Below are 20,386 nucleotides of genomic sequence, written 5' to 3'. Positions count from 1 at the left end.
TCAAAATGGCCGCTCCGTACATTTTCCCTGACACTCTGGCTATTTTTCAAGATGGCGGCAGACAATTTTTTTTTTTTCTTTTTTAAAAACAGAAATACATTTTAGCAGTGCTTTTCATGTTTTTTTTCTTTCAAAAAAAAAAAAATAAATAAAAAAAAATAAATAAAAATAGGAGGCGGCCCCCAAAAAGGAAGCAGGCGGGGACGCTGTTTTTTTTTTCTTTCAAAAAAAAAAAAAAAAAAAAAAAAAAAAATATTAAACAATTACAAAAAAAAATAGGAGGCGGTCCCCAAAAAGGAAGCAGGCGGGGACGCTGTTTTTTTTTCTTTCAAAAAAAAAAAAAAAAAATTCAAAAAAATTTCAAAAAAAAAAAAATAGGAGGCGGCCCCCAAAAAGGAATCGGGCGGGGACGCTCAACATGTATATTTTTTTAATGGCCTGAATGGCAAGCAAAGTTCTTGGTGGTTTTAATTTAGACAGTCTCTATATATCTATTTACACCCCCGCCCCCCTCTAGAATCCCGCGGATTTCCGCGGGTCCTGCTAGTTATACTAATAATGCAAGAGCTTTGGAAATAATGGTGAAGAGAAACATGTACATGAGGGTTCCTAACACAGTTTATTTCACCCTTGCAACCTGTGCCTATCAAAATTAACGTAGCCTGCAATCCCTATGTATTCTGCTTTTACATGTAAGTACCGGTAAAGGTAGCCTCTACAAAAAATGTACCGGTATGTAATATCATCTGCTCAGAACCTAAAGGGCATTAACTACAGTGTATGTGTGAAAGTATATGAGTTAATGCCCTTCTGGCTCTAGACAGAGGATATGAACTAGGCTTCTACTAAATTGATGTGGCAAGTTAATGATTTTGATACCATGATTTGATTGCTCCGGACAATCTTGTCTACAACCATCTTGTAAGGATTTCCCTGGGCCCTGTTTCATGAAACATGTTATCAATAACGAGTTACGATAAGTGTTACAAGCTACTGAAATCATGGCATTTGATTGGCTGAGAGCAAATTTGTCATAGAAATTGAGCATTTGTCTCGCCTGCGTAGCAAAAAAGCGAGACATAGGCCCCGTTTTTCTGGTGATGGCGGCGTCGTCAACATCAAAAACTGAATTTTTGATATAATTTTGAAAGTATAAGTTCTTAGTCAATGAAACTTGGACTATAGGGTTATCAAGTATCCCTAATCATGTGAGTAGAATTTCAGGTCACTTAGTTAAGGTCAAAGGTCAATTCAGGTCAACAGACTTGGACTACATGTATGTTGTGGCATCAACATCAAGATTTTGAATTTTTTAGCATATTTTCAAAATTGATTGTTCAAATTCCATGAAACTTGTACCCAAGGGTTATCAAGTATCACAAATCATATGACACACATTTTAGGTCACAAGGTCAAAGGTCAGTAGAAATAGATTATGTTTTCACAACATAATATGAGAATTAATATTTTTTTAAAATTAATTTGTTCATATTTCATTCAAGTTATCGATCGTGGTACAATTGATAGTAAATAATTCTTCTGATGATTTTTTGTAAATATTCACTTCAAAATGCTGATTATGTACAGAGGATTTCAATTTTGGGGGCCTGCTAATGGGCCACCCTACCTATAAATAATGTCCCAACCTCAATTTTTCATCGTATCGAATTGCGTAATGCAGACGAGACCGCCGAGAGCGTTTCCCTTGTTCTTTAACATGGCATGGAAACACTGATGCAGCATGGGAATAATGCATTATGAGAATTTTGGTATGGTGTATGCAATTTTGAATAGCTCTTTAAGATGAAGTGCATGATAATCGACATGAACCTCTATGATCTAACACCTCCGGGTTGATGTAATGGAAGACAACTACATGTAGTCATAATCTACTGTAGGAATAAAGAAATAAGTAAAACTTGATATTAAATCATATGGTACACCTAAAAAACAACATCCGAGTAAATACAAACAACCCAAGTATGTTGATTGCAAATGTAAACATCACAGGTTAGCTACATGTTTGTAATCCAACTCAACCCCACAATCACTGAAAAGAAATAGACGTGTAAATGTATGTTCAAAAGAAAGATTGAGCAAAATAACATATTTTAAACTCTGATCTACATGTACACATCTTTTTGTTTTATTCAACCAGGAAAAAAAGAAGTTGTTTTTGTTGTCTTGTGCTGTTTGTTCACCTGTAGTGTCATACATGTATGAATTGTACAGATGCGTGTAATACTTCTGTGATGTAGTGGTTTTATTACCGGTAGTTACTTGTGTAGGCGCGATAGCTCAGTCGGTAGAGCAGTGGTCAGTGGTCTCGTAACCCGGTGACCCGGGTTCGAAACCAAGGCGATGCGCTAATGCCCTTTGGTAAGGCATTAATTCTCATCACCAGGTCCCTCGGAGAGGACCTAAAGCCGTCGGCCGTCTGGTTGCTTACTTACAAGCATTAATGCTTTCTTAGCAGCCAGGTAAAATAACCACCACCATTCCAAAGAGTGTATAATTTATATAAGAAAGAAGTCTATAAAGATTTTAATGCCAATCATTACGTAAGCCTCTGAAATATTGTTATGCTACTGGTTTCGCAAATCAAAGTTCATGCATACAGTACATGTTGGCTTAAGCACTGAAAGTATGTCAATGCAAAACCATTGACAAAATTTTGTGTATATATCCCCACCGTAAGCATCATTCAATAAATATGCAGTGTTGATGGTATTTAACTACTAGAAATCAATTTCTGACTGTAAAATATTCCATGCTTTACATGACGTCACATTATTGTCATTTTGTATAGTCTGATTGGGAGCTAAGAATCCTATTAGGAGGTAGTAAAAGATATAAGGTAAGTATATGAGTCAGCATCCCAAACTTGTTTCCACGTATTGTTGAAAAATAAAACTCACTCGCTGCATTTATTATATGATAATAGAAAGTTTGCACCTGAGCTTTACTCTGTGAAGTATTTGAAGTAATAAGTAATGCAGAAAATATTAATATTTTGAAATATTTGAAAAGCATGCGACACATGTTTTTTGCATTCTCCATTTTACTGCAGTTTGCCCAAATATGAAGTGTTTATTGCTCTGCATGGCTCTGAATGGCTCTGAAATATTATATTCCTCATATTTTATCATCAAGAAGAATCATGTTTATAATTCATTATCTCAGTCATTTTGTTTTACATGGTACCATCGGACGGATACTGTACTAGAAGTGTACTTCAGACTGTGTACCATTAAATATTTGTATGTGATCTGATAAAAAAAAAACATCCCAAAGTGTTTGGAGCATCAAGATAAGAAATTTAAACAAATACTGTCTGAATTATTATTATTAGTTTCTAAAAAAATAGATTCGATATGCATATGGGTTTTTTCCCCTTTGAACTTTAGCATTTATGTAGTGTACAATGAAAATTAAAATTAAAAAGAATACACTTTATATTTTTGACTCTAAATGATATGTGGGGAGAAAACAAATTACAATTGCATGCAAATTTGCACAGCTGCCATCACTGAAATACAGATGGCATTTAATGTTATAATGTGAACAATATGATGTGAAAGAATAATTGTAATTAAATACATTTTCTGAAGCTAAAATAAATAGCTAAAAATTGTGAAATTGGGGGTAATTTGGAAGAGGGAGGCATCTAGCCTAGAAAAGTTTGAATAATCAGCAAAATTGAAAGTTTCTCACACAAAAGTATTCCTTGAAAGTAGTAAGACTAAGAATCAATTCAAACTTAGAAGTGATATGCACTGAGCACTACATACTTTTATAATTTTTTTCTCCAAAGCAAACATTTGATTGATTATCGTAGTTTGCTACTCTGTAATATATGGATTTCAATTGTAACTCCGTGAGCTACCACACATATGGTTTGTTTTTGAAGGGCATTAACTTGTATCATTTTACACAGAGTTAATGCCCTTCTTCCTCCAAACAGATGGACTATCTTTCAATGATTTGGTAAAAATATTTCAAAGATTTAACATTCCAAACTATCTGACATTCTAAATGTATTGTATTGTGAAGGTTGAGGAGTGTTTTTTTTTTTTATTGTTAATGGATACTAAATACAGCATGGGCATCCATTGTCTGGTAAGTGGTTTTGCATAAATGACAGACTAATAACCTGAGGGTGGCTTGTTTCTGTGTAAGAATCTACCAGCAACTATCTTGTATTATATTTTATGAGTGTATGAGACGTTCATGTGATAGCTTGTTAAGTAGCAATACCACGAGAGTGAGACTCTCAAGGATCCATTAAGAGGTCTGCAATCTTACACTTGGAGTTTTGCACTAAATCTTTTGCATTTCATAAAATGCACAATTGCACAATAACACATACTATGTAATATCAACTGGGATACATGTTTTGATTTGTACAATGATAATACGAATAATGATTACGGTACTGTTTTGATCATCTTTTCCTCTCAGAGAAATGTTGATTATTGGGCAAAATTTACATAGTGCATGAAATGATGAGGAGAAAATCATTTGAATCACTTATTATAGTGTATATTGCCAAGCCTTGTTGAGAATAAATTAAAGAGGAAGAGTGAGAATCAGCTTTGATACAGTTAAAGTGTACATTCGAACCTACATGTACATGTATATTAACTTAAATCAAGGAGTATCTCCTTCCTTAAATCAAGAGACAAACACAGAGGAACTACTGCAGACAGGTGGCCTTTCTAGACAGGTTTTAAAAGCTTATGTTTCTTTCTCAAGGGAAACAAGTTAGTGACCACTGTAGACAGGTCACATATCCCTGCCTTTATAAAGAGGTGGCCTAAGACAGGTACATGTTTAACTCTATACATGATTGTCTGGGCACCCATTATACATCCCAGGGGGGCGTTTCACAAAGATCCCAAGTCAAACTTAGCTCTAAGTTGGACTTAAATATTATGGAGAGCCATTTGTAGCCTTAAAATGAAATATATTCAAAAGCGAAAATTCAAGTATTTTAGACTTTTTATAAATTCCACATCAATAACATGAAATCTCCTTGATAATAGAAAATATGAATGATTTGAATCAACATTTTATACCTTTTAAAATAACTTTTACAAAATATTTTCATAGAGGCTAATGGCTTTCCATATATGTTAAGTCCAACTTAGAGATAAGTTCAACTTAGGATCTTTGTGAAACACCCTCCAGGTGTGTCGTGTAAAGCATAATGAAATTGATATGTATCAGGGTATGTTATCCTTGATGTCTCCGTCTAGATGTCACAGTCACGATGGATCAGATGTCTGTTCAGAGCCAGTAGGGCGTTAACTCTGTAGACTATGTGAGTTAATGCACTACTGGATCCAAACAGACTATTTCATCATGGTTTACTGATGGCTGGTCTTACAGCATTGGCTGGTTTCTGTCAAGAAGGCACGTAGAGACATTAAAACGCTCAGACAAACTTTGAAATGAATACCATGGATGTATAACCTTCAGGCATATGAAGTAGGGCTATATAATATACAAGACAAAATCAGGCATTACCGGTACAGTAGCTCTTATCTGAATGCACACTCAATCTAATGTACAATTACCTATGCCACAGGGTGACTAAATCTTTTGTTAAAGCAAGTTTTAAAAAAACTTTAACTCCATGAAGTCCTGAATATTGAACTCCTATTAAGAATCAGATTTGATTGTTAAAATGGTTTAATGGTTGCTATATCAAAATGTCATTTTTTTAAATACTATAGCAAATAATGTTTTTCTCATTTATTAGTTTTTATTATAGGGTGTGTAGGTCAAGAGCAAGTACTGACCATAAAAAGATAATATATATTTGTAATGTTCGCATAATCCAGCACAGTTTCTGTTGTTGAATACAATTCTGTGGTAGCAGAGTAGCCCCTCACACCATACAAGGCATACATGTAAATATCAGAAACCAAAAATATACTGATAGCCAATGGAAATAATAGGTGATTTAGCTAAGGAGACTACAAAAAGAATGTTTGGACAGCAAACGATTACTCAAGTAAACTGAGAAGTAACCTCAACTCCTTTCATGAGAAAAAAATATAAAAATTGCACCAGGTATGATTCACTTTTTGTAAAGAAAATAATAAAGAAATATATACAAAAAGTGTAATTTTACACTACAATATAGATTCAAGTGTATGATGAAAGTGTTGAAAAAATAACCTGTTTGCTCCCCTAGTGACAGTAAGACACATTCTCTCACAGTCATTTTAAGATCGATGCTGGATAGGCATAAATATTTGTTACCTTCAGTCACGCTTTCTGCTCACCGTGACCAAAAGTGCTCAAGTGGATCGATCTAATTGGCCACAGGGATAGGGGCTGTCGGATATCGTCTCTTGGTTGCAGTGAGATTGATGGGTTTTTAACGTTTCTTAATCAATAACCAGCTGTGTATCTGCTTAATTGCAAGTATATCATGTCGCGCAAGGTCATTAATTCATAGACACCCGAGCGAGAGGTTTTTATTATGAATGAAACCATCAACTTTACAATTTCTGAAAGCATATCCTTGACTTAGATGAAGAGAAGTTGAGTTGGAATGGGTTTTGATTGAATCCAGGTTAATTCTTTATGGGGATGACTTATTTGTGGCCACTTTCGTGATTAGAAAAATGCATTTTTCTAAAAAATTGAAGTAGATTGGCTATGAGATTGATTTTCCACCCCAATACTAACTGCTTTCATGACAGCAATCTCAAAGTGCCTTCAGTAATGATTTAGAAACAAATGCATTTTTCTAAAAAATTGAAGTAGATTGGCTATGAGATTGATTTTCCACCCCAATTCTAATTGCTTTCATGACAGCAATCTCAAAGTGCCTTCAGTAATGATTTAGAAACAAATCTGAAATATGGTTTACTTCTGTGATCTGACTATCAAAAGACTGTCGCGTTGTTAATTGAATTGAACTCTCCACCCCAACACATATTTGTTTCTTTTGTTTTTTTGACAAGTCTAGAAGTATTCAGATTTCTGAAATAAGGTTCACCTATATGAACCTACTATCAAAAGACTTGTATTTTTAATTGAAATTGACTCTCTAATCTCTATCCCAACACTAAAAGTTCCCTTTCTGTAACCTTAAACCTGGAAGTGCTGTCAGTATAATATTAAGTTGTCTGCAGCAAGGTTCGCCTCTACGATGGCGATGCTATTATCAAAAGGATATTGCATTGTTAATTGAGTTCTAGCCAGGTATGATATACAGACACACAGCAGGTCACTACTTAATTGCATCTAATAAATGAGTCTAAGCTATTAACTCCTTGCTTGATTGAGTTGGAAGATGAGATGATATGTGAGGTCAGTCAAAGGTTTCATTAAGGTCATCTATCCAGTCAATGAAAGGAAACTCTCTTGGTTCCATGCTTGGAGAAACTGCTCAGGTCAGTAAGCCACAACAGGTCGCATTTCATCACAACTCTTCCAGAGTAGAATAAGTATTTGATAGTGTGTCTCTTGCTGGCAAATACTCTAAGTAGGCGTGTCCTCACTATCTCAAGATTGCCAAATATCCAGCTATTTGAACTATCCCGATTGAAACTATCCAGCTAATTTGCGTCTTCATTAGACCGAAGTAGCAAATTAGCTGGATAGTTGGTCGGGATAATATCCCAAGATATCTCGCTCTAGCAAAATATCCCACTATTTCTGAACTAGCGGGATAGTTTGCGACCGTCTTCATTAGACCGAAGTATGGAGTCAAATATCCCGATCCCATCATGCACAACGATTTCCGGTTTTCCGTGTTTACTAGTTGTACCTGGTGCACATGCGATCTATACTGCTCAGCGGAAAACAGGAAATCGTTGTGCATGATGGGATCGGGATATTTGACTCCGGACTTCAGTCTAATGAAGACTGTCGCAAACCATCCCGCTAGTTCAGAAATGGTTGGATATTTTGCAAACTAGACCGAGATATCTTGGGATATTATCCCGACCAACTATCCAGCTAATTTGCTACTTCGGTCTAATGGAAACGCAAATTAGCTGGATAGTTTCGATCAGGATAGTTCAAATAGCTGGATATTTGGCAATCTTGAGAGAGTGAAGACGGGCCTAATGATACGTCTCGACCTTTGCCGTGCATCAGGCACATAACAGTTTAAAGATCTGCTGGCACATTTTCCATCTCATATCCTACTTTTATTGCAAACATGTTGTGAGTTGTAGAAGGTCCAAGAGGTTTGTAAGGCGCTGAATCCACTTGAAATCAAATTCTCAAGGCCCACGTGTGAAACAAAAACAAAAAAGAGATCACATGAATTGACTTTGTGTCATTTGTGTGGTATTTTTTAGGAAATATAATTGCATTATTTATCACCTGTCATAGCTCTGCATGTTATCTTCAGTAGATAGCATTCAGTCTGGGCACATGCTGGCAGCCCATTATAAGAAAATGAAATGAAGAGACTCTTCTATTCCAACCCCCTCCCATACTGCCAAGGTAAACTTCCCCTCTTAATCCTATATCTAGAGAAAGATGGCTTTACATGTATACCTTGCTCTGTAGTCTGTACTACAAGAGATAGGTCCGTATTCTACACAAAATCTAAGCTTGATGCAGTATTTAATAAATAAGGAGGTGTCATGGTATAGTTAAATATTTACTTGTGTGAATCCCAGCTGTGCACTAACATCCATCTATAAACAATAATCTTCTTGGTTTAACCAAATAAGTATGAGCCATTATTATTACAAGTAAGCTACCCTTAGTTATTTTGGGGTCTACAGTTATTTTAGGATTACAGCCCCTTGCTTTCTCTGATGTATGCTCTGGGATATCTTTCATCAAGGAATTAAGGCTTAGGTTTCTTTCGATCAGGTGTTAGTTTGATGTATAGGACTCAGATAAGAGTTGAATGTAGTGTTCAGTCCTGGGTAAAATTAGGACTTCGACTGATGGAAGGTATTCACTGTAATTAATTTGTTGCTTCTTCAACAGCCACCGTGCACCCCCTTTGATAAGACATATATCTCTCTAACACATATTCTTTGTTTTTTTGTTTTTTTTAATTTGACTTTATGTCCAGTACAAAATAATATATGTCTTTGTTTCAACAAATATTCACATCAGAGTTAAATCTGTTATTTTGCCAATCACTAATGGTTCTGCTTACAAAAAGCATGTGTATAATCATAACTATTGTATGACTTTCGATTTTACACTGCCATCATAAAATAATGCCATAAATGATTTAATGACTTCCTGTTTTCAAGTACATTGTATTATTAAAGAAAATGTGAAACTACACTGTATAAGTACAGTCCTTTTGATTATATGCAATTCATAGAGTGCTACACGTTGCACAATGACACATGAGCAGAGTCAAATATCACTTACACTGATGTAAGCAAATATAGTTTATGTCACATCGCAAGACCTTTTCATGTAGCCTTCACCTAAATCATTGTTGATGCCTGACTGGCTTTTGTCCTTTTGAATGTCTGAATAAAAATAGGTACACTGTACAGAAGGGGTCATCTCTCCCTTCATGTCTGCATTTTTTTGTGCCACAGAAATATAAAAAAGCTTTTTTTGATCAGGCATGAGCCTGGAATTTTCAGCTAGAATTGAAAAGCAGCTGTCTTTCTTCTCCCAAATTGTAACATATGGCATTCGTATTACCCAACCAAAGTAAATATTAGGACTTTTTTTCCGTACATGATATGCGTCGTCGGTAGTTGCTGTTTGATATGGATCAATAAAGGTTTCAAAAATTAAAATTAAAAAAGTGATTGATATTGTCTTATCTGAGATCTGGAAGAGATAAAAAAGTTATTTTGCTGCGTTTGGGTTGAATAACAGTGCTGGATTTTTTGCCATGATTTATATGCTGTAAATATGAATAGTTTAAGTTGAGATGGACGTAATGTGAGGTGAGAGCAAATATCGATTTTGTTCCATTCCGTAAAGAGCAGACCTTGTCTACTGAGTGCTTTCAATAGATAATTTATTTAATTTATTGGATTTTGATTGAAATCACAATTTGTTTCCTTGCTTCCGATTTTTTACCTCTGTAGAGAGTGTGTAATTTCTACATAAATCTCATGCTAATATCTAATGGGATGGTTTTACATCAGCTACTGACGATTCAGATTTGTTCCTGGGAGTGATTAGTTCCTTTAAGGAGTATTTGTGTACTCTGTTCTACGAAATTCAGTCTGAATAGATAACTGTTGTGAGTGAATGAAAAGGAAAGGTATTTTCAAAGTTGTTCATGCAGGATATAAAACTGGTTTCCGAATGCTTTCATGCAGTTGTTACCTCTAAGTCTGGTAATCAGCTATTTCACATGTTTAGTATCATGTGTCAATCAATATTTGAACAGTCAGATACTTTAGATTCAATCCATTTTGTCAAAAATTATGGCATAGCTTTTACAATGTTTTTTTTTCTTCAACAAGCCTAGTTCTAATTGTATTTAGTTAGTGTCAAATGATTGAGCTATTTAAGGGGAGCAAACAACCTACCTGAAGAAATTGCTTGACTTTGTGAAATATGTAACTAGTAAATGTACTGCAACATTTATATGAAGTCCATAAACCAGGGTTATTGTGTACACATGCACAATTATCAAAGCCATTTTCTTCAGATTCAATACCTAAAGAAAGGTGCGCCCCACCACCCACTCTCTTTGGAATATTTCATTCCTATTTGTTTGATGGCAATTACAAAGGAAAATGTAGGGCAGATACAGTCAGGGGATGTAAAAGGATGAAAATGAGCAGAGATGGTACATGTTTGTTTCATTGGATTGGGAGCAATTGTGGAACACAGAAGAGTGGATTCTGGTTGATCAAATGTGATGGTTTCTATTTATAGGATATGATTTTTATTCAAGTTTCTAATATTGTAGAATTAAAGGAAATTGAATGCAAAATGGTTATACCAATTTTCTCAATGGTAAATATCTTTTTTAAAGAAATATAGCCTCCACCTTTCTCTTTGTTAATCTGAGATTTTATTTTGTCCTGTTCATTAAAGGACACCTATCAAGTTTAAAAATATAAAAAATCATCTTTGGCCCGAAAGTAGAAGGAATATGTGCCTTTGAAAATTTCACTAGTGAAAGAATATGTTGTCTTTTGAAAGGCACTCCAAGTTTGTATTATAAAGTAAGCAGAAAAATGACAATGCTAAAGGACCGGCATACAATGTATATTAGTATCATTTATACAAATTTCAATTGTGTTTAATACCATTTTCATGATTTGTATTCATCATACCCTTTCCTTAAAGCTAGAAGAGCATTAAGTAATTCGTCCTTGTTTTCACGAAGTGACGGTAGTGAGGAAAATCGTAACGCAAAGTGAATGCAATTTTTTTTCACTACCGTCACTTCGTGAAAACAGCGATGAATTGATGCCTTTTTTCCTAGAGTCAGCTGCCTTCAGGCTCTCACCAGATGATATTAACATCATGTATTAAATCAGTTGTACCCTTCCCTTTTAATGATGTGCTTTGCAACCTAGAATTTATGTAATTTGTATACATGAAACGGAGGTACCGGTAGACACAAATATGTAACTTTGGACAGTTTGAATTGTGAGCTTATCGAAGGAGTTTGACACCAGGAAAATCAGGGCTTTTTGTGTTAATAATTTTCAATGAATGTTGTTTAAAGGTTTACTTGTAATTCACAGGTATTTCAATGCTCACACAACATTAATTATTAAATTCATTTTGTGTTTTACAGTAAATGTTCATTTATACATTATATGTAAAAGCATTTTAATCACAGCTTGCATGATGTGAATTTGCATCAATGCCACATGATATTACATTTACAAGCATGTCAAGCAACACAATATATTAAAAATGTGATTAACATGATTTATAGCAACATGACAAGCTAAATGAACTTTTATACCAAGGTATACCATGCATCTAACCTCGCCCAAGTGTTTGCACTTACTGTTAAAAATGCCATTGTATGTAACCTATATGGAAGTATTGAGTAAAGACAAGATATCATCATCAGCCAGAAGAGCATTGAATGTACATGTAAGTAAAAAATATATGAGTTAACGCCCTCCTGGTTCTCAGCGGATGATATTTCTTACTATCATGCTTTAAGCTTGGTGGGGCGTGATATATACATTGTAGTTCATATGCTTCATAATTCATATTCATATTTTCTGAGCATTTGTGGACCATATTAAACGAGCTGGCTCATCTGGGTTAACATCATCTTATAAACTCATTTTAATTCACATCTTTGCCATTCATTGATACAATTGCTAATAATCCACATGTTAACTATACTAAGTTGAAGCATATTACTCTCTTTCCATTGAAAGGAAACAGGAAAATGGAAAGACATTAAAAATATATATTAAAAAAAAAAAAAAAAATTAAAAGTATTTTTATCTTATCACTTGTATCATTCACTAAAAATTGCATTGAAATTTTTTAATTACCGGTACAAGTGAATCCACTCTGTTTTTTAATGTTTTATGTTTGATACCGATTTTTATCTGTAAATGTTTGTTTTTATTTATTTCTTAGGAATATGTGGAGATTGTCAGAAGGAGCCCCAAGAAGAAGGGAAAGAAATCTGGGAAAGAAGAAAAACAGGTAATCCTTTTATTTAGGTTTATTAAATTAAAGAGATATTTTATTAAATTCACGGTGTTCATCCTATTTATACTAGCCTTAGCCATAATTCATAATCCTTATTTGTAATTGATGATTATAATTTGCCACATATTTCTATACTTTCTACAAAGAAAGTTTTCATCAAAGAATTACAAGAATTCTTGCTTTCACATTTTTCAAAATTTTTATTTTTTAAATGTCACTCTGCCATTGTTGTATATATACATATTTTTTTTTGGAGAGGGGGGGGGGGGGGTCTTGTTCCCCCTAGTTTTTTCAGCGGTATTCCATTATAATTTCCAATTTTATCTCTTCATTCACCTGCTGTAATATTTCTTTTCTCAAAATTTGTATTTGATTTCATGTGTAATTTGGCTATTCCGTTTCAAATGATAGCTCTTTTTTTTCCTCCATAAATGAAAAGCCATCTCTGTTTATATCTACTCATCAATTCTGTGCAAATTTATTTTCAATCAAAACTAGAAATCATCTAGCTGTGCATTTGATTTGCTCAATCCTTACAAAACAACAATACAAAAGAGAATATTGATGTCTTGATTGAGTAGAAACTAGAAGACTAAATTGATATTCTGATGAGTCTTTCCAATAACTTTGTTGAAAAAGAAACTACTTTTATTACAGTTCTTATGTAAAAAAGTCAGGAAAATGTTGAGAGGACATAGAATATTGTGGAAATGCTTTTTTCTATTCAGAGAAATTTTGTTTTATTTCACTAATGTAAAAAGATTAGTGATGCATTTATTTTGCAACATAAAAGTATCAAAACTAAATATAAATGTGGGCAAGTTGCATAATTAATTAACAATGTTTCTTGCATACAAAATTTTCTAGCAGTTACTGATTTTTTAGAAGTGCGAGATTTACAATGTTTTAAACATAATTACCATAATCATGTTCCTGTTTTGTTTTTATTGTAATTTATTCTGAACTGTTCAAGAGTTTGTCTGTAGAGAGCCAGAAGGGCATTAACTCTGTGAATTAAAAAAAAAAGATATTTGAATTAACATCTTTCTTGCTCTGGGCAGATGAATTACTCATCATAAAATTAACAATTTAATCTAATGTTTAATCTTAAACCAATAATCTGAGTTAGTTCATAAATTGATTGTAGCCAGAAGTATTAGGGAATAAAATGCAGAATGAATGTTCTTGTATGTTGACGGTTCATGGTATTCACGTAAATGTAACACTTTCGGTATGCATGTCATTTGTAATTAAATGTTTTATCTAATTAGACTGATTACATAAGCTTAACAAGGCTTTTGAAATATTTATTGAATTAGTGTTTATTTGTTGAGTAAAAAAGATAAATTGATAGATAATGCATGAATTTACTCTGACATCATTTCATTTTTACTGCATCTTTTTATATGCAGTTGTAATTAACAATAATTGTTTATATAAAAAATCTCTATTCTCCTCCTTTGCTTCAAAAATTAATTGTTCTCATAGTATGCCTGTTAATTCACTTCACATTTAGATAGGAAATAGATAATTGAATCTTCAATCTTAATATAGACATTTAGATTTAAAAGTAGAATTTAGCTATTGTATTTATCAAGCTCAATGCATATAGTTTAGATATTATCTGTTTACCGTAGTCAGCCTTTCTCAAAACAGGAATTTTACATACATGAAAGTTAGCTCTGAATTTATGGAAGTTAAAAAATCTAGTTAACCTAAATGTTTTAAAAGAAAGATACATTCATTATTAGATAAACTCCCCAATCCTACATTATGTACAAATGTTATTGGTCCTAACTTTTAGATTGCAATTAAAATATCCCCTTTAAATAGTTAAAAGACTTCCCGTATATAACTTGACCTTCATATGTGTGTGGTGCGATCACATCATTATGATCATTGTAGATCTATGTATTTATTCCATGATCTATTCTACCCAAATTGACTATACTCTTTTCATTACCCATAATTCCACCTGGCGGTTGACCACTCTCAGGAGACAGAAGAGGTTTGTGTGGACGTCTTTCGATACATTTCCCATCATGCCTTTTCTCTTCTTTTTTTCTCTTCTTCTTTTTTTCTTTTATAAATCATGCATGATGCTTGCCTGATTTTGTGCTGTATTTTACACTTTGTTTGCTGTGCTGTGCTTCCATTGCTTATGATCCATTGCTTTCTCTTTCCCAACCCCTTGTTCAGAGCCCAAAAGGTGTCACATGACCCTTCTAGCTTCCAGCAGACAGATCTGATTTGCTCCCATTTCAAACCACTAGACAAAAAAAAAATTGAACCTATATATATTAAAAATAAATATTGAAATAATATGTTTGCAGTCAACTCCATTTCATGCAGGTTTTGTATTCCATTTCATTTGCTTTTATATTCATATGTCTTGATGTCTATCATGTGTGCTCATATGTGTGTGTGGATCTGTATAATTTATCTATAGCTTGCTTTTGTACTTCAGTGAAATAAAATTAATGATTGAATGATTGGTCATTTAAAATCCTTTGCAATATAAGAATATGATTTGCTATTTAGATAAACACAAACCCCAAGCCCTTTTCTGAATCCTTGTTTTACGAAGGAATTTCATGTTTTGTATTAACTTCTGATACAATTAATCATGACTTTTTTTACGGGAGAAAGTGTAATTTTGTATTTGTTGGTCAACCACTAGACTTGTAAAAGAGATGTACATCACTATAAAGGGATGCCATTTTTTGGCAGTTGCTTTTGTTTTGTTTTGTTTGTTTTTTCCCATATTCGGGGGCTTTATAATGTACAAAATAAATGAGGTTAATATACATCTGAGTCCATACAATCTTCAATGTACAGAATATGCACCATAAGAGAAATTGGAAGACATGTTTTCACTCCCACATTTCCGAACTTGAGTAACATTCTTATAAGTACCCTATAGTATAAGATTTGAGTGATGCATTCTTCAAGTTAACCTCTTTTACTGTGTGTAAAATGTCCTGTTGCTGTGAAATCAATGCATTTTATATGAACATTTATATTTATATATAAACTAAATTCATGTACATTTATGTATGCTCTTTGTTGTGATATACGTTTGGTATTTTAAAAAGTATGATTTTCAGTAACAGCCTGGATTATATTTATGTTGCCATCATTGATTTATTAATGAAATTACTTTTGTCTTGCATTTTTTTCTCAGCTGCTTTAAAGTGATTTTCTTGCATATGTTGCATGTAAAGTAAAGACAATATACTGTATGCTTTTAAAGTAAGCATTATTATATGGACTTTATTAAGTAGGGACTTTAAGCATCCCATATTCTATATTCAGCCCCAGTACATGAGTTAGCTGGTTTGAGTCAGGGTATGGTGCCAGTAAGGAAATATTTTGTTTATTCAACATTTTGGAAATTCAGTAGAACATCAATCTTTCATTTACTTATTTGTTGAAGAAGTACATGCAAATTTCAAATATGCTATATATAAATGCGTATTTCAGACTTATCTTTAATTGCAGATATGTCAGCGGTATTTGACTGAAGCTACAGTATATCAGTCTTTTTCTCCAACCAATTTTCTTGTATACCTTTTTATACAACATTTATATACAACACATCCTACAACGACATCAACAAAACTTTTTAATAAAGTGAATTTTGATACTTTAAAGCAGAACATACAACTGAAATTAAAACAGTATAACAATTGAATGATATTAAAATGCATTTCCAGCTTATTTCCTGTCAGAAAAAAAAAGGTTTATGAAATGTATTTTACAACTATATTTCTTACTTTGTGTCATGCATATAAATGGACTAGATGATTATATTCACTGGGAAGAAATGTTAAAAAGCAACTTCACCGAAAGCAAATTCACGCACTGCAGGGGTGTATATTTGCATATTCAAGACTTCTGTATTACATTTCTCAATGGTATATTTAACCTCAGGCAAAATGGGTAAATATAATATAATACCGGTAACAAGATGTCCCTGTCCCTCTGTCTCCTAATCAAGTCAGTATCACTTTTCCCTTTCCAGCATCTTGTGTCGGAAGGTGCAGGTACCTCCTACCAGACCATGGACCCCGCCCAACAGCAGGCCCACCAGGAAACCACCCCAGCTACCGATGGAGAGGGCGAGGCCACAGGGGCGGAGTCTGTACCTACCAGCGGGGACGAGAGAGGGGCGCACAAGATGAGTGCCTTTACCTCTTTCCTGGGATTCCTGACCAAACAGAGCTATATCGTGGGACTTGTTCTTATGATGGTAATTTATTATCTTCATTTCACTTGTAGCTTTTATATTCTAACTTCATATAATATTAGTCATTTTCCCAAGGGTATAGTTTTCTTTTTGTTGTTTTACATGTTCATTGTGACCAATTATATTCTTTGTAGTTGTGTGGTTTTATTCAGTTGTCTCAAAATGACTTTTTGTTCCAATGTGTGTTCATTGATGTTCTTTGTGCTTTAATTTTATGTGATGAAGTTTCCTAAAAAAAAATCCATATGCTGTCTTTAGGCCATTTAATGATTTTAAAGAGATAAGCATTCACGATTTAAAGAATTTTATTTCTTTTGATAATAATAATATATTGTTCTTCTATAGCACACTTCGGGACCGTAGGCCCTCTCCATGTGCTTTACAATTTACAACTTATAATCATTGAAAACAATTTTGGTTGTATTCTGATCAACTTTCCATGAGCTCTATAATTTTATGTCTGTGATAGTGCAGTATATTGCCTCATTGAGTTTTTTAAAGCTATGTATAAATTGTTGCATTGTCCCGTACATTTGTACGTTGTATATGTTTCCAATACATTTGCCTACTTTTTATTTCAATGTTTCTAGATTAAAATAGTTTTCTTGCAACTTCCAGAAAATGTTAAGTACAGTGTTGTTGTACTACATGTGCAGTAAGTGGGGAAGAGATTTTCTCTTTCTAGCTCCTTTTTCCTAGGTTCTTCTTAAAAGGCCTGTAATAAATATATAAGCAATTATACTAATTTGACAATTTATCCCTTTCCTTTTACCAAAAAAAAAGTTACAACAAAGGCATCTTTTTATGCTGATCATGATGATGGTAAAGAAGGTTACAATTAGAGAAATATTTTTAGAATAAGGTTGAAATCAGAGCATTTTGGAAGTTTTATTGAAGAAAAAAGTTTGGTATTTGTAATCATTAACTACTACTCCATGTCTGCCTAAAAGTAATGGTAATTTAAATGCAAAGCATGATGCTTTATATTGTACCCATTAAACATATATTATCTTAGAAGATCTTGTTGATATATGATTCTTATGAATAACTAGAATGAGCAGTTATGACATTAAAAAAAAAGAATCTGGCAATAAATATGAAATCCAGTATTGTTGGCATTTTCTAAACTTAGATAGTGCTTGTTTTGTGGTAATGTATTTTGTAGTCCATATATGTTTCTGTTCTTTGTATGTTTATACTTTGTATGTGTTCTCATAGTGACTTTAACCAACAAGCACCTGTTACTATATGTTTGTGAACTCACTATATATATATGTTTGTTGTGTCCATTTGTTTATAATTGTTTGTTAATTGCTTTGTTATGTAATTACACTTGATGAGATATGTTAGCTCGCTAATGAGTTCTTGGGGAATCAATGCAAGGAGGAACGTTTAATATGATCTATAAATGATTTCAGTGACCCTAAATTTCTCTTTGCCAAGTTTTTGTTCAGAAGAGAGGAAAATGAGGTATTTATCCAGATTTGTCTCTGCTGTAATACGTTTTTTTCTTCTGTTTTTCTGTTTAAGATAAATATCTAATTATATGTTGATTACAAGAATACACATCTGAGAAGTTGTATAATGGCAAAACTCAATAACGAATGCTCCATTTTAATTTCAGTATTGTGATATTGCTGTATGTCTGCCTGTAAAGTGCTTAGATACATCAGAGATGTATCATGCGCTATATAAAAGCAGAATTTGTATTATTATTATGAAGAATTATCCTCTTTGCAATTAGATTTAGGATTTTGATTTTGGCTCTTCGAGCGAAATACAATGCAACAGCTCCATCCTGTCCTGTTTCTCCTGCACTCCTAATTCATGTATCCCTCCCTCGTACTATCCCTAGGCCTGGAGCATCATCTATCTGAGCTGGATCACTTTCGTGCTCCTGCTCTGGGCTCTTCTCATCTGGATCCTGCCCATCAGCACCACCAGGAACCGTTGCCTCTACACGTCTCCGCTCCTGGTCCTCTACGCCGAAGCCATCATCATCGTCACCTTCATCTACGGTCTCCAGACAGACCTGCCTGAGAAGGTCGGCGTCATCGATCTCAAAGAAGTTGGGCTCGAGCATTACAAGTACCCGTTTGTGCCACTCCTTGTTGAGGTAAGTCGGCTATAGCGATGTGGCTGTTGTCAGTTCTAGTCAAGACGGTAGAGATTGTGGTAATCTATATGATCTACAGTTAAGTCTGATTTAGCATCCACCTGCATAGAAAAACCTCATATCTTATGTATAATATTGTGTTATTCACTGAAACCATCCTATACTAATAGAAAGGGATATAAGACTACTAATACCTTAATAGACTGCGTCTTTTCTTTTCATTTGGTTGTCTTCATACATTTTGACTGAACTATCATAGGTATCAATAGATTGACATAAATATATAGAGATATCACTGTGAGATTTGATATATTAGAAGATATAAATTTATTTCATTTATTTTAAAATTCAGCTTGTGATGAAAATGTAGAATAAAATGTTCAAAAGTCTTGCTAAAATCATCTCAACAATTGTCTGTTTATAGACTGTCATTCAAATTAACAATACAATATTCCAATGTAGATCAAGATAACTTTAATAATCCAAATTAAATCACAGACTCAAGAAGTAAAATATATAAATTTCTCTTTCTAATAACTTTGTCGTTATGCTTATATTGATTTCTCCATCGTGTAGATGGCATTCACCTTGATGTTCTGGCTGACGTTACGTCAATTCCTGAGAGAGCAGAAGCTTCGTAGGCACAACGTAGATGAAGGCATCGTCCTCCAACCGTTCGGTGTTATCTTCTCAGGTCCAGAAGAAGAAGTGATGAGTAAGTGCAATAACTTATGGGTCAACTTTTTCTCCATCTCCAGATTGACAAACAATAATCATAATAATAATAATAATAATAATAAACACGATGCTTATAAAGCACTTACCACCAAAGTCTAAAAGTGCTATAGCAAACAAAATACAATGATAAACAATTACACTTAAACAAATCAAAAAGAAAAAGCAAATAAACCTACAAATTACAATACATATAAAATATACCTCAATGTGAACAGCGTAAGTTAATCATCAAAAGCAATAATAATAACCTTGTAAAGACTTGTTCATATATATATAGCCAAGTAAACCATAGGAATTTACTAAGGCGGGGGTGGATTTCAGCGTACTCGAGCGTACTGTACTTCACAGTTTTGTATCTTGTGACACATAGATTAGTGAGCTTTGGACCGTTGTTGTGCCCAGCTCCTCTTTTCATCCCTACTGACCATTCATTTAGTATCTGCCCAGACTGCCATGGTCGACTGCTGCATATGTGAACAAACCATAACAGTCCCATTCTGAAGTTCTCATTCTTATAGCTTATCTGCCATAGTTTACAGGAGGGATTAGAGCGCCCTGCAAGGTCACTGGACAGGTGGTTATCTCATCAACTCAGCTCTCAGTTAACATAAGAAAAAGAGGATCATGGGGGACCAATGGTCACCGATTAGGCATTGTTTGTTGTAAGA

At 33.8% G+C, this 20,386-nt stretch overlaps 1 protein-coding gene across 6 annotated transcripts in view; it reads left to right on the top strand.

Moving 5' to 3' along the window:
- Positions 1–20,386, top strand: part of LOC590159 (piezo-type mechanosensitive ion channel component 1) — an 88,642-nt gene that overhangs the window by 19,434 nt on the left and 48,822 nt on the right. For 4 of the 6 annotated variants that reach the window (XM_030975754.1, XM_030975756.1, XM_030975751.1 and 1 more), the window contains 5 exons: positions 12,541–12,609; positions 14,612–14,623; positions 16,640–16,867; positions 18,720–18,980; positions 19,557–19,695. In XM_030975754.1, coding sequence (XP_030831614.1) covers positions 12,541–12,609; positions 14,612–14,623; positions 16,640–16,867; positions 18,720–18,980; positions 19,557–19,695 — 709 coding nt within the window. The remainder of the gene's footprint in view (positions 1–12,540; positions 12,610–14,611; positions 14,624–16,639; positions 16,868–18,719; positions 18,981–19,556; positions 19,696–20,386) is intronic. The other 2 variants (XM_030975755.1, XM_030975753.1) reach the window with 1 other exon arrangement.

Source organism: Strongylocentrotus purpuratus, unplaced genomic scaffold, assembly GCF_000002235.5.
Source record: "Strongylocentrotus purpuratus isolate Spur 01 unplaced genomic scaffold, Spur_5.0 spur5_scaffold_8, whole genome shotgun sequence".
Taxonomy (NCBI): domain Eukaryota; kingdom Metazoa; phylum Echinodermata; class Echinoidea; order Camarodonta; family Strongylocentrotidae; genus Strongylocentrotus; species Strongylocentrotus purpuratus.
This window is presented reverse-complemented; position numbering and strand designations above follow the sequence as displayed.